Consider the following 12,370-nt stretch of genomic DNA (forward strand, 5'->3'; position numbering starts at 1 on the left):
CTGTAAATTCATACTAACGCCATTAATTTCGTTGTATATAGGGATATTATATGTGATTAGCGATTGGTGGAGAACGATTGAGAAGGTATTATATAAAATTAATTACATTATGTTTAAATTGTGTTGTGAAATTATATTTATATTATGTTGTTCAGTTATGCACGTTGATGTACGAAGTTAATTGAAATTAACTTCATACATTTTTTTTTTGTAAAGCTTAGTTCCCGCATGGGTGGGTAAACCACGACTACGGTCCAATTAATTCTTGAATTGTCCCATACTTTGGACAGTTTGGAAATGCATAGTCGTGTCACGTAGTTTACAGCTACAGGATTAGGTTTCGATTGTGGAGATTTCGGTGTCATCTCGGTACGTTCTTTGGGTGGTACGTAGGTATTTTATATCTACGGTACACCTCAAGAACTGTACCGAGATGCTGCCGAAATTCATCCACGTCGAAATCTAATCTCATGTAGTTGTAAATTACGTGACATGACTATGCATTTCCGAATGGGATAGGGCCCTTACCGAAGGCATAAGGTGACGTTATGATTTTGTAAGAATACAACATGATTGTTGTCTTGTGATTGTGGTTCCAGGAATTATGAGCAGAAGGTGGATACAGAACCCTAACAGGTGCGTAGAAGAATACTTAGATGGAATCGAGGACTTTATTCACTTTGCACGGTCACACAACCCGGGTGCAACTAGAATTCGGTGTCCTTGTAGGAAGTGTAACAACATGTTGTGGGAGACAATTGAAACTGTTCGATTTCATTTAGTAAGGAATGGAATGATTGAGACATACAACACTTGGAACCATCACGAGGAACAATTAGACATTGCTTCGTCTTCAAGGGCCACAAGAGTGGACAATGTTGAACCTATTGTGGATCCTAAGGAATAAGTCATGGATATTATAAATGATGCTTTTCCATTTGCATCGACGAGCAGCAATCAGCAAGGGGAAGATGATGTGCCTACACCAACGGATAGTGCAGAGTTTGAACAGTATGAAAAACTGTTAAGAAATGCCAACCAAGAGTTATATCCGGGGTGCGAAAGCTTTTCCGTTTTGACGGCCATTGTGGAGCTAATGCATGGAAAAGTAAAGTACCGTATGTCGAACCTGAGTTTCGATTACTTTTTGGGGGTTTTCAAGAGAATGCTTCCGACGGACAATTGTTTGCCGAAAGACCACAGACAGGCGCAGAAGATGTTGAGTGGTCCTGGATTGGGTTATGAAAAAATCCACGCTTGCAAAAACAATTGCATGTTATTCTACAAAGAGTATGAATCATTGGATACATGCCCTATATGCAATGAGTCGAGGTTCAAACAGAAGTCTCAGAATAGAATGACTAAGGTTCCACAAAAAGTCATGCGTTATCTGCCCCTGAAACCAAGATTGCAGCGATTGTATATGTCGACGCATACTGCCACAAACATGAGATGGCATAAGGAAAAAAGGGTAGACGAAGATGTGATGCGGCATCCTGCAGATGGGGAGGCATGGAAAGAGTTCGATCGAACGTTCCCCGAGTTTGCTGCTGATCCCCGAAATGTTAGGCTGGGACTTGCCACTGACGGATTCAATCCGTACGGGGTTCTAAACCAACATCACAGTACTTGGTCGATTTTCGTATTCCCATATAATTTGCCGCCTTGGAAATGCATGAAAAAAGAGTACATGATGATGACTGTTTTGATAAATGAGGATCCTGGCAGGTCAAAAAAAGTTTCAGGGTTTAGGGTTTAGGGTTTAGGGTTTATCTTTGCGCGACGTATTTCAAAAAAATTCGTCGCGCAAGCCGCCCAAATTTTTGGCGGAGTTTATCCCGCGTATTAAAAATTCTTTGCGCGACAGGTTATATTATCCGTCGTGCAAAGTGCGATATTTATCTTTGCGCGACATTTTATATGTTTCGTCGCGCAAGTCGGCGAAGCTTTTATGAAAAAAAACGCGCATTTCTGTTCGTCTTCAACCTCTCTCAGCCCCTCTGTCTCTCTCTCCTCGAACCCTAAAATCCTTCGAACCCTCAAATCTCTCAGCCACTCTCTCTCTCGCGTTCAACCTCTCAGCCCCTCTATCTCTCTCTCCTTCGAACCCATTGATCTCTCACCCAGTCTCTCTCCTTCGCACCCCCAAATCTCTCACCCAGTCTCTATCACAAGCTCTCAGCACCGCCCCTCATCCTTCTCAGCCGCTCTCTCCTCCGTCCCCACTCATCCCTCTCTCCTCCGTCTCCACTCATCCCTCTCAGTCCCTCTATCCTCCATCCCCACTCATCCCTCTCTGTCCCTGTCTCCTCCGTCCGCTCTCAGTCACTCGCTCCTCCATCAGACGACGGCCCTTCGATCTCTCTCTCGCTCTCCACCGTCGAAACCCACACGGTAAAAGTCCCGACTCTAGCCCCGATTTATAATTACAAGTTTTTGGATTTTTTTTTTTCTGAAATTTGTGGATTAAAATATATGTTAGGATTAAATTTCTGAAATCTGCTGTTTGAATTTGTATATTTATTTTGTAAGTGTTTACATTACTTAGTCTGGTGGTTGGTTAGGATTGCTCCGTTTCAATTTCCTTTTTATATTGGATTTGCATTTGTGATTTCAGATTTTATTGGAAGTGTTGAAATAGTGTTAGATTTGTGATTTTGTATTTGGTTTGGTTTCAGATTTTAAATTTGATTGGAGCACAATTTTATGTTTTCTGTTTTTTGTATGTTGATTGCTTTTCGTAATTTTCTGTTTTTTGTATTTGGATTGCTTTTCAGATTTAAGATATGTGCAACTAACCAAATTAGATGTTCACTTTGTTGAGATGAATATTTGATTGTTGTGGTCCGTGTATTGTGCTCGTTATCTACATTGTGTATATGCCAACAACTTTGGTAGCTTGTTTAATAAACCATGCTATAGTTTACTTCTGTTTTATGATTTTCATTACGAGTTTTATCTATTCAACTCTTTTTTGTAATCACATACCGACTCTTTAATAATTTGGCCAGCTTCTGGTTTTTTTTTATTTATAAAAGAATACATGTTTATGTTTTTTATTTATTTATATATATATGTTTTTGTTTTGTTTGCAAACAATGTGCATCTGTTATTTTTAATATATATATGTTTTTGTTTTGTTTGCTTTAAAACAATGTGCATCTGTTTATTATTATTATTTTTATAAGAATACATGTTTTTGTGTATTTGTATGCTAAATATTGAATTTGTTGTTGATTAGTTGTTGAGGTTGTTTTTTAAAAAATAAACAAACATTTTAGGCAAGGATGTTTTAATTTTAAGACCTTATCAGTTGTGCAGATGTCGAACCTTATCAGACGTCGTAAGACGGTGACGAGTCCTCATAGTTTGCCTCCCCCGATTGCGACGTCAGCTGTCACTGCTCCAGCACAGTTGAACGAGATCCCATATGTTCCGAACGTCTCCCATGCACCAGTGTTATCAGAGTCCTCAGTTGCGCAGCTTGTTAGCGCCAGGCGGCGTCATCGCCCTCCCCACTTGATCGACACCGCTTCGACCTCTGCTGCTGGTGCGTCGGGTTCTCAACCAGGTAAAGATTTCCTTTACCTACAGATAAACTGTACCATTATTTTTTTTATAATTTGTTAATTAACGTTAATTTTATATATCTTTGCAGCCAAGAAGAACACCCAGGGACCTTGTCGCCAGTTGAGTACGGCGAAGCTCACTCGGGTGACCAACACTCGTATCAACATCAGATACGACGAGCGTCATCGGGCTGCACCTACTGCGGACCAACATAGCTCATTGGCCCACAATGTTGGTTCAGTCATTCGGACCCATTGTCCGATGAAATGGAAGTCTTGGAAGGCCATGCCTAACGAGGTGCAGATGGAGGTGCGTGGACAGCTGTCGGTATGTATCCTACCTTTTAATTGTTTTCCCTTCCAATTTTAAATATTTCTAGTACTTAATGCATGTAATTAATTTATTGCAGATCAACTACAATTTAGAGAATCTCAACGACGATTTGTTCGGGTACATCGATAGACTGTTTGCGGATAGGTACAAGCAGTGGAAGAGCGACCTGAACCACCATTTTCAGGCATATGATGCCCGAAGGAGCTTGAGGGGCGGGAGGATAGTTGGGAGTGGCTCTGTGGTCATTTTCAGGGGGCAGATTATGTGGTATTTTTTTTATACCAAGTTCAAAATTCTGTTTTCATTTCATTTTCAACTAAAACATTTTATTTTTTGTATAACAGAAGATGGCCAAAGCAAATAAGGGCAATAGGGCGAAGAAGACTCTTCTCCACCATTCAGGTGCCAGGCCCTTCTCCTATAGGATGGAGGCGCGGCGGCAGGTAATAATTATATAATTTTTATTTACTTTTTAATGTATTTAATGTTAATTTGTTTTTTTTGTACTAACATTTTTTTTTCTCTTGTTCAATTAGGAGGGGTCCAAATTCCCAGAGATTGACGTCTTTGGCGACGTTTATGTTCGACCTGGGAATGAGTTGGCGGAGTCCATTCATGTAAGTAGTCTTTAATTATAATTATTCTCTTACATGTTCAAGTTTCAACTTTATTATATGAATGTTTTAATTAATATTTTATGTTATGTTAAATATACGACCATGATTGAGAAGAGCCAGTTGGTTCTTCAGGAGTCCGCCTCTCAGCTTCCTCCCGATACGCCGCTCGAGTCCGTGGCTCCTCCACCAGATGCGGGGTTTCAGATCTTGATGGAAGCTTTGGATCAGTCTCTCGGGAGGCGGCCAGGGACATATTGTCAAGGGATGGGGAATGCCCGGTGGCGGGAACCTAGATCCCGTTCATCATCCCAGTCAAACAGTGCTATGACAGCAATGATGGCCCAATTTGAAGCCCGGATGTCCCAGATGGACCAGCTTCAAGCCCGGGTGGCCCATATGGACCAGCTTGAAGCCAAGGTGGCCCAGATGGGCGCGCTTGAAGCAAAGGTGGCCCAGATGGGCGAGCTTGAAGCCCGGATGTCCCAGATGGATTCGTTCTTACACTCCCTCGCCCAGTCCGGCATTCCCGTACCGTCTTTTGTTCCTCCATCCACCTCTAAGCCCATCCAACCCGAGCATGGCCATCAAACCTCTGCCCCTGTCCACAATGTCCAGATCGAAGACCAAGTAGATTATCAAACAATGTTTGATTAGTTTTCTATTTTCTTTATGACATTTGAAACATTTTTCTTGTATTTGACTCTATATTTTGTTATAACAAAAACTTACTCTTAATTACATTTTTTTATTGTCATTTCATTTAATTATAAAAATAAATAAACCAAACAAAAATTTCCCCAAAAAAATAAAATAAAATAATTTAATTACTATTTTGCGCGACGAACATATGCCGTGATGTCGTCGCGCAAAATTATCCACAGGAAAATACAAACCCTTATAATTTAAATGGAGAAACAATATATTTACGTTTGCGCAACGAAATCTGTCGTCCCCTAAAGGAAATGCGACGACGAGAATTTTGTCGCTCTATATTTGTGCGACAAATGGACATCGTCGCACGAGGTTTGTGCGACAATTACTCTTTCGTCGCGCATAAAACTGAGCGACAAAAGTCCATCGTCGCACCAGGTTTATGCGACAATTATTTTTTCGACGCGCATAAAGCTGAGCGACGATTCTTATGCCGCCTCTCAAATGTCTGTGCGACGACGGCAAATCGTCGCACCAGGTTTGTGCGACAATTATTTTTTCGTCGCGCATAAAGCTGAGCGACGATTCTTATGCCGCCTCTCAAATGTCTGTGCGATGACGGCAAATCGTCGCACTATTTTTTCGTGACGATTATGCGTTCGTCGCGCAAAATGTTTGCGCGACGCAGTGTAGCCGTCCTTGAACTGTTGGTGCAACGAGCTTGTTGCGCGACGAAATGAGCAATGTTCTGTCGCGCAATGGCTTTCTTTACGGACTTCATGCGACTGAGTTTGCGCGACGGTGATTTCGTCGCGCTGTTATTCGAGCGACTACTTTGTACTTTGCACGACAAATTTGTCTTCGACGCGCAAACAGTGAAATTTAGTAGTGCACCCAAATCTCATTTACTACATAAGAAATTGGTGTTGAAGTTCCTATAAATTACATGACTGTCATTGATCAACTTAAAAGAAGCCCAACACAAAAAACTTAAAAGGCACCCAACACAAGCCCAACCCAATTTTATAAAAAAAACCCAAACAATTCATTACAAACAAAACGTCTTGAAAACCGTAGTTTCATTAACGTGTCATGTTGATTAATAACTGTAATGATCCACACCTTTACTGTCATGTTGATTAATGGCTGTAATGTTCCAATCTAGGGTAATAACACTGCTAGTTTACTATCATGTTGTTTAATGATTGTAATGTTCTAGTCATGGGTAATAACACTGCTAGTTTCCTATGACATCTTATTTCTAATGCATGTCTACCCCTGTAATGTTCCAGTCTAGGGTAATAACACTACTAGTTTCCTATGACATCCTATTTCTAATGCATGTCTAGCCTTGTAATGTTCCAGTCTAGGGTAATAACACTGCTAGTTTCCTATGACATCCTATTTCTAATGCATGTCTATCTCTGTAATGTTCCAGTCTAGGGTAATAACAGTGCTAGTTTACTGTCATGTTGATTAATGGCTATAATGTTCTAGTCTAGGGTAATAACACTGCTAGTTTCCTATGACATCCTATTTCTAATGCATGTTTACCCCCTGTAACGTTCCAGTCTAGGGTAATAATACTACTAGTTTCATATGACATTCTATTTCTAATGCATGTCTACCGCTGTAATGTTCTAGTCTAGGGTAATAACACTATTAGTTTCCTATGACATCCTATTTCTAATGCATATCTACCCCCGTAATGTTCTAGTCTAGGGTATTAACACTACTAGTTTCCTATGACATCCTATTTCTAATGCATGTCTACCCTTGTAATGTTCCAATCTAGGGTAATAACTGCTAGTTTACTATCATGTTGATTAATGCTTGCCATGTTGCTATTTCTAATACATGTCCACCAAAGAAAAGATGAAGAAAGAACAAACCAGACCAACTCAAAACAAGCCGAGCCCAGATTGTTAATACTATTATGTCATAGAAGTACATTGTTAATACTCTGTCATAGAAGTATATTGTTAAACAAAAATGAGATCCATAACTAAAATAGTAACAAAAGATAAATCGCTCATCAAAACTTAAAATACATTCAGAAAATCAACTACAATTTGAAGAAAAACACATAATTGAAGTTCAAACCAAATGACGACAACGACGATGACAACGATGACGATGATGATGACGATGACGATGTAGAGAAAGAGGAGTAGAGCTAAGAGCATCTGATTGAGGTTCGTTCGAGGTTCCGAACAATCGGTAAGAAAAAATTATGAATAGAAGCACGATTTTAAAACAAGTAATCGAAGGTGAAATATTGAAAATTGTAGATCATAGATGAAGAATATAGTTGGACCTGAGACTGAGCTTCAATGGAAGCTCCTCTTGCTCCAACACCGATAAAGCACCAGCGAGAAAGGAGAAAATGAATCTGATTTGGTTTTTTGGCAGATTTGGTTTTATGGCAGATTTGGTTTTTTTGGCAAATCTGCTTTGGTTTTTTGGCAAATCTAATTTTTCTCTCCCAAATCCATAGTACAAGGGCTATATAAGTATTTCATACACACAAATAAACTAAAAAATAGCTATTAAATTGAAAAAATTGACAACTGTTGATTTTTGGGTTTTTCTTTTTGGTGTGTTTATAGTTTTTAAATGGTTTAGGGTTTCTTTATAAGACTATGTCTAAGATTGGGTATATAACTAAATTTTTTTTTTTTTTTCAACAGAGAGAGAGGTTGTGTTGCAAGGTATAAATAAATACCCAACAAAGAGTAAGAGAGAGAGGTTTTGTTGCAACGTAGAAAGAAATATAAAAGAAAAAAAAAAAAGACAACTTGGAGTTGGAGACAAAGCTTGGATAGACAGTAGGGCCCGTCAATGGGCCGGGCCGGGCTAGCCCAGCCCAAATTTAATGGGTTTGGGTTGGGCTGGGCCGGGCTTTAAAGAGGAGAGAGAAAATATCGAGCCGGGCCAGGCCAGGTTTTTTTAGAAAATTCAAAGCCCAAGCCCATCTCATGAGCCGGGCCGGGCCGAAATGGGCCTAAAAAATAATAAGTGTAAAAAAATAATAATTTTTTTTATAAGGATGGTATGAATAAATATGCAAATGTTTAGTGATGTGTTCAAGAAAAGTATGATTATATTTGGTGGTATGATTTTGTTTGGTGATATGATATGTTGTTTGTCTTATTATATATATATATAATTGTTGTATTAATAAATGACACAGATTAATGTGCTAATCATCCAATTATAAACTAGGAATTAGTAGAATTCAATGGAAACAAACACAATTTTTATAACAAGTAACACACACAAAAAAATTAAAGAGGGGGATTTGTCATTCAAGTGATGTAATCCTAATCCTAAACCCTTATTTATACATAATTATATATGTATGCGGGCCTAATGGGCCGGGCTTTTGTGGGCGGGCCGGGCCGGGCTTTCATGGGCTTAATCGGGCCGGGCCTAGGGGCCAGGCCGGGCTTCAAACACCCAAGCCCAAGCCCAAGCGGGCCGGGCCCTCTCAAAGCCCATAACGGGCCGGACCGGGTTTTTTTTCAATGGGTCGGGCGGGCCCCCGTAGGCCCATGAGCCCGAGGGCCAAATGATGAGGCCTAATAGAGAGGACCATGCGTAGAGAGAGATGTTGAGAGAATAAGAATAATTATGTATTGGAAAGAGAGAAAGTCCGGTGTTGGAAGAGTAAGTACATCTTCTTTTTTATTTTTCCTTTTTTATTTTTTTATTTTTTTATTTTTTTATTTTTTTCAGTTCCATTGTAGTTACCTAAAAAATAAAAAATAGGAATTTTAGCTGTGGGACAATATTATATTTAGTATACATAATTCATATATATAAAATTTTGGGGCGCCTTTAATTGGAGGCCCATTGCGGTCGCCCTCCGTGCCCAGGCTCAGATCCGGCTGGTTCGATGATGGATTAGAGAGATGGAGACAGTGGTAGGTGTTTTTCTGGATTATGCTTTCTTTACTCCTTTCTTCTCTTATATGTTTGTAGATATACTCTCTGCTGCAGTTGTAAGGTTGGTTGCTGTAAATTCGAGAAAGAATGGTATTGGATTAGATGGGTTTCATCAAAGAATTTAGCTGGTATTTTTGAAAGCGAATTTGTGCTGGTAACATGTTGTAAAATGAACGGTATATGCGGGAATATTGAGTTTCACGTAAAGTAAATGAGACACAATATTTAACGAGCTTTGGTCATGCCTACGTCCTCAGAGAGCAGCATCAGTAACTTTTCCACTATGTAAAATAATAGGGCTACAACTTTAGTGTTTACAATCTCTCTGGCTCACTGATTTTTCTCCCTTTGAAAATTCTCTGATCTCTTCTCTCATCACTCTCCTTTCTTTCTCCCTTCCTCTCTGCCTGGGCTCTCATTTTCTTCTCAGATGGTTGGTGTGAGAAGCATTTACAAAAGAGGGAAGCCTTTTATAGACAAATATCAAACCATTCCCATGAGTGTGCAGGAAAGCATTATGCACGAAAATCTTCAAACCATTCACTAGAAATGATGTGAGGTACTTGGTTCCACGTCCCAAGGACTCGAATGTGATAGGTACTAAATGGGTCTTCAGAAGCAAAACTGATGAAAATGGTATTATTATAAGAAATAAAGCAAGGTTGGTTGCACAGGGATATACCCAGGTTGAAGGGTTGGATTTCGATGAAACTTTCGCTCCCGTGGCATGGCTTGAATTAGTTAGATTGCTTTTAGCAATAGCTTGTCATATGAGGTTCAAACTACACCGGATGGATGTGAAAAGTGCGTTCCTAAATGGGGTTTTACAGGACGAGGTATATGTAGAACAACCTATAGGATTCAAAGATCCTTACAATCCTGATCATGTATATCGTCTTAGAAAAGCTCTCTATGGGCTGAAGCAAGCCCCTAGGGCTTGGTATGATCGGTTGTCATCCCATTTGCTGAATAAAGGGTATGTAAGAGGGGCTGTTGACAAAACTCTGTGTGTCAAAAAGACCAAAAAGGATTTGATTGTTGCCCAGGTTTATGTCGACGACATTGTTTTTGGATCTAGATCAGAATTGCTTATAAAAGAATTTACTGGAGTTATGAGCAGCGAATTTGAGATGAGTATGTGTGGGGAGCTGAGCTATTTCCTAGGACTGCAAGTGAAGCAACAAGATCATGGTATCTTCATTTCTCAAACCAAGTATGCAAATGACTTAGTAAAGAAATTTGGTATGAGCTCTGCCAAACCAACAAGGAATCCCATGGCTACACACAACAAAATTGATGCTGACCCATCTGGAAAATGTGTAGAACAAACACTTTACCAAAGCATGATTGGAAGCCTCTTATATTTAACATTAACAGCCAGTCGACTTGATATCTCATTCAGTGTTGGTGTGTGTGCTTGCTTTCAAGCAAATCCAAAGGAGTCGCACTTGAATGCAGTCAAGAGAATCATCAGATATGTAAGTGGTACTCCAACTTTAGGTGTATATTATTCATTTGACTCAAATTCTGAAATTGCAGGTTACACCGATGCGGATTGGGCTGGAAACGTTGATGATAGAAAGAGCACATCTGGAGGGTGCTTTTATGTAGGTAATAATATTGTGTCTTGGCATAGCAAAAAGCAAGCTTGTGTTTCCTTGTGTACAGTCGAAGCGGAATATATCGCTGCCAGAAGTTGTTGCACACAATTACTATGGATGAAGCAAAGGATGAGTGATTACGGCATTGAGCAAGGTACTTCAACTCTCTTTTGTGATAATCTGAGTGCAATAAATATTTTCAAAAATCCGGTTCAACACTCACGAACAAAACACATAGACATTAGGCATCATTTTATTCGTGAATTGGTTGAAGAAAAGGTGGTAAGTCTTGAGTTTGTTTGCACAGAAAAACAATTGGCTGATTTGTTTACAAAACCATTAGACACTGTTCATTTTGAAACTCTCAGGAAGTCTCTTGGTATTTGTTCCATTGAATGAACTCCCTCTAATGTTTATCCATTCAAATTTCATTGTTGTATGCCCATGTCGAATAAGTTTATCAGTTTATGGTATTTTTTTTTTTTTTTTTTTTTTTGTAGCTTTGTAGTACATCATTGCACTGCATTTTCAATTCCATTGTCATTAGCTTGTATTTCTTTGAACTAAGATTGGGTTTTCTAGTCTAAGTGAGGGCCTAACTGTGAGACACATGCTCTCAGTTGATAAATATTTTTATATGTTAGTCTGTAGCATTAATCCTTGCTTAGCCAAAATTCTCATAGGCTTTCCTTGGTTCTTGCACACGCACACCAATATGAGCTATATGAATGCCTATGTTGCAAGATTTTAATTTAAACGACAATGATAGATATCTTTGGAGCTTGACTCAGGTTATCCCAAAGTAGCCAGACCTCTTACCTAACCAGTGTTGAGAGTCGCGTCGAATATGGGATGGCTTGGTCCATTTAAAAACAAACAAAACAAATTTGTCACAACTTTGAAGCCTTTTGACTCGAGTTGCTAAGCCCATGGAGTATCCTTGATATACTTAGTGCCCTAAAGTCCTCTGGCTTGGGAGAATCTGGCCTAAGACTTGTTACAGGTCACTAGAAAGCTTGATAAAGTTGTGGATTGTGCTCCATAAAAAATAAAAAATAAAATTACAGCACAATTGTGAATTTGTTGAAGTAAACTTGTGTGCACTGTCATTCCTATCTCTATTGGTTATGTTGGAATTTTAAAAAAAATTTAAAAATTTAACCGTTTTATTTATTTAATTATTTTGGCTGTTTTATTTTATTTATTGTGGGGGGTTATAAATATTTAATATTCAGGTTTTATTTCTATATTGAATGCCTTAATTTTTTGGTTGGTGTGTTGGAAAAATGGCTCACATTAAGTATGCAAGTGAAGGAGGAAGCGACCGGTCGCTGGGTATTTGCGACCGGTCGTTTTGAAGCAGATTTGAAGTCTGGAGGTGAAGCTGGAAGTCGCGAAAAGCGACCGGTCGCAAGGTGAAAGCGACCAGTCGCCTTCAGTCAGAGTGCAAAGCGACCGGTCGCCAGTAACGGGCGACCGGTCGCCAAGGCTGCTGTGCTGTTTTCTTCCACGCGTTTTTCAAGAGGTCTTCACATGTATTGGTTCCCTACCTAATCCCTCGGGCCTCTAAGGTGTGGTATGGGTTCTAGGAGGTCTAGCAAGGTGCTGGAAAAGCTGGAGCACCATTGAATGAGGATTGTTGACTTGTTT

The 12,370-nt window shown here is 39.5% G+C and overlaps 1 protein-coding gene across 1 annotated transcript; it reads left to right on the top strand.

The window, feature by feature from the left end:
• The first annotated feature begins 4,252 nt into the window (after positions 1 to 4,252).
• LOC148296462 (uncharacterized) lies at positions 4,253 to 5,174 on the top strand. The gene is made up of 4 exons (XM_088248536.1): positions 4,253 to 4,346; positions 4,440 to 4,518; positions 4,615 to 4,937; positions 4,968 to 5,174. Exons 1-4 carry the CDS (start codon positions 4,329 to 4,331, stop codon positions 5,172 to 5,174), a joined length of 627 nt encoding a protein of 208 aa, XP_088104662.1. The 5' UTR covers positions 4,253 to 4,328.
• The last annotated feature ends 7,196 nt before the right edge of the window (positions 5,175 to 12,370 follow it).

The sequence above is a fragment of the Prunus avium genome, chromosome 2 (genome assembly GCF_965620075.1).
Source record: "Prunus avium chromosome 2, drPruAviu1.hap1.1, whole genome shotgun sequence".
NCBI lineage: Eukaryota > Viridiplantae > Streptophyta > Magnoliopsida > Rosales > Rosaceae > Prunus > Prunus avium.

Bases quoted from the DNA above. Each gene is read 5' to 3' on its own strand.
- LOC148296462 (XM_088248536.1), top strand. The intron at 4,519-4,614 runs ATGTAAGTAGTC...GTTATGTTAAAT, and splicing joins TGAGTTGGCGGAGTCCATTC to ATACGACCATGATTGAGAAG. The intron at 4,938-4,967 runs GTGGCCCAGATG...CTTGAAGCAAAG, and splicing joins TGGACCAGCTTGAAGCCAAG to GTGGCCCAGATGGGCGAGCT.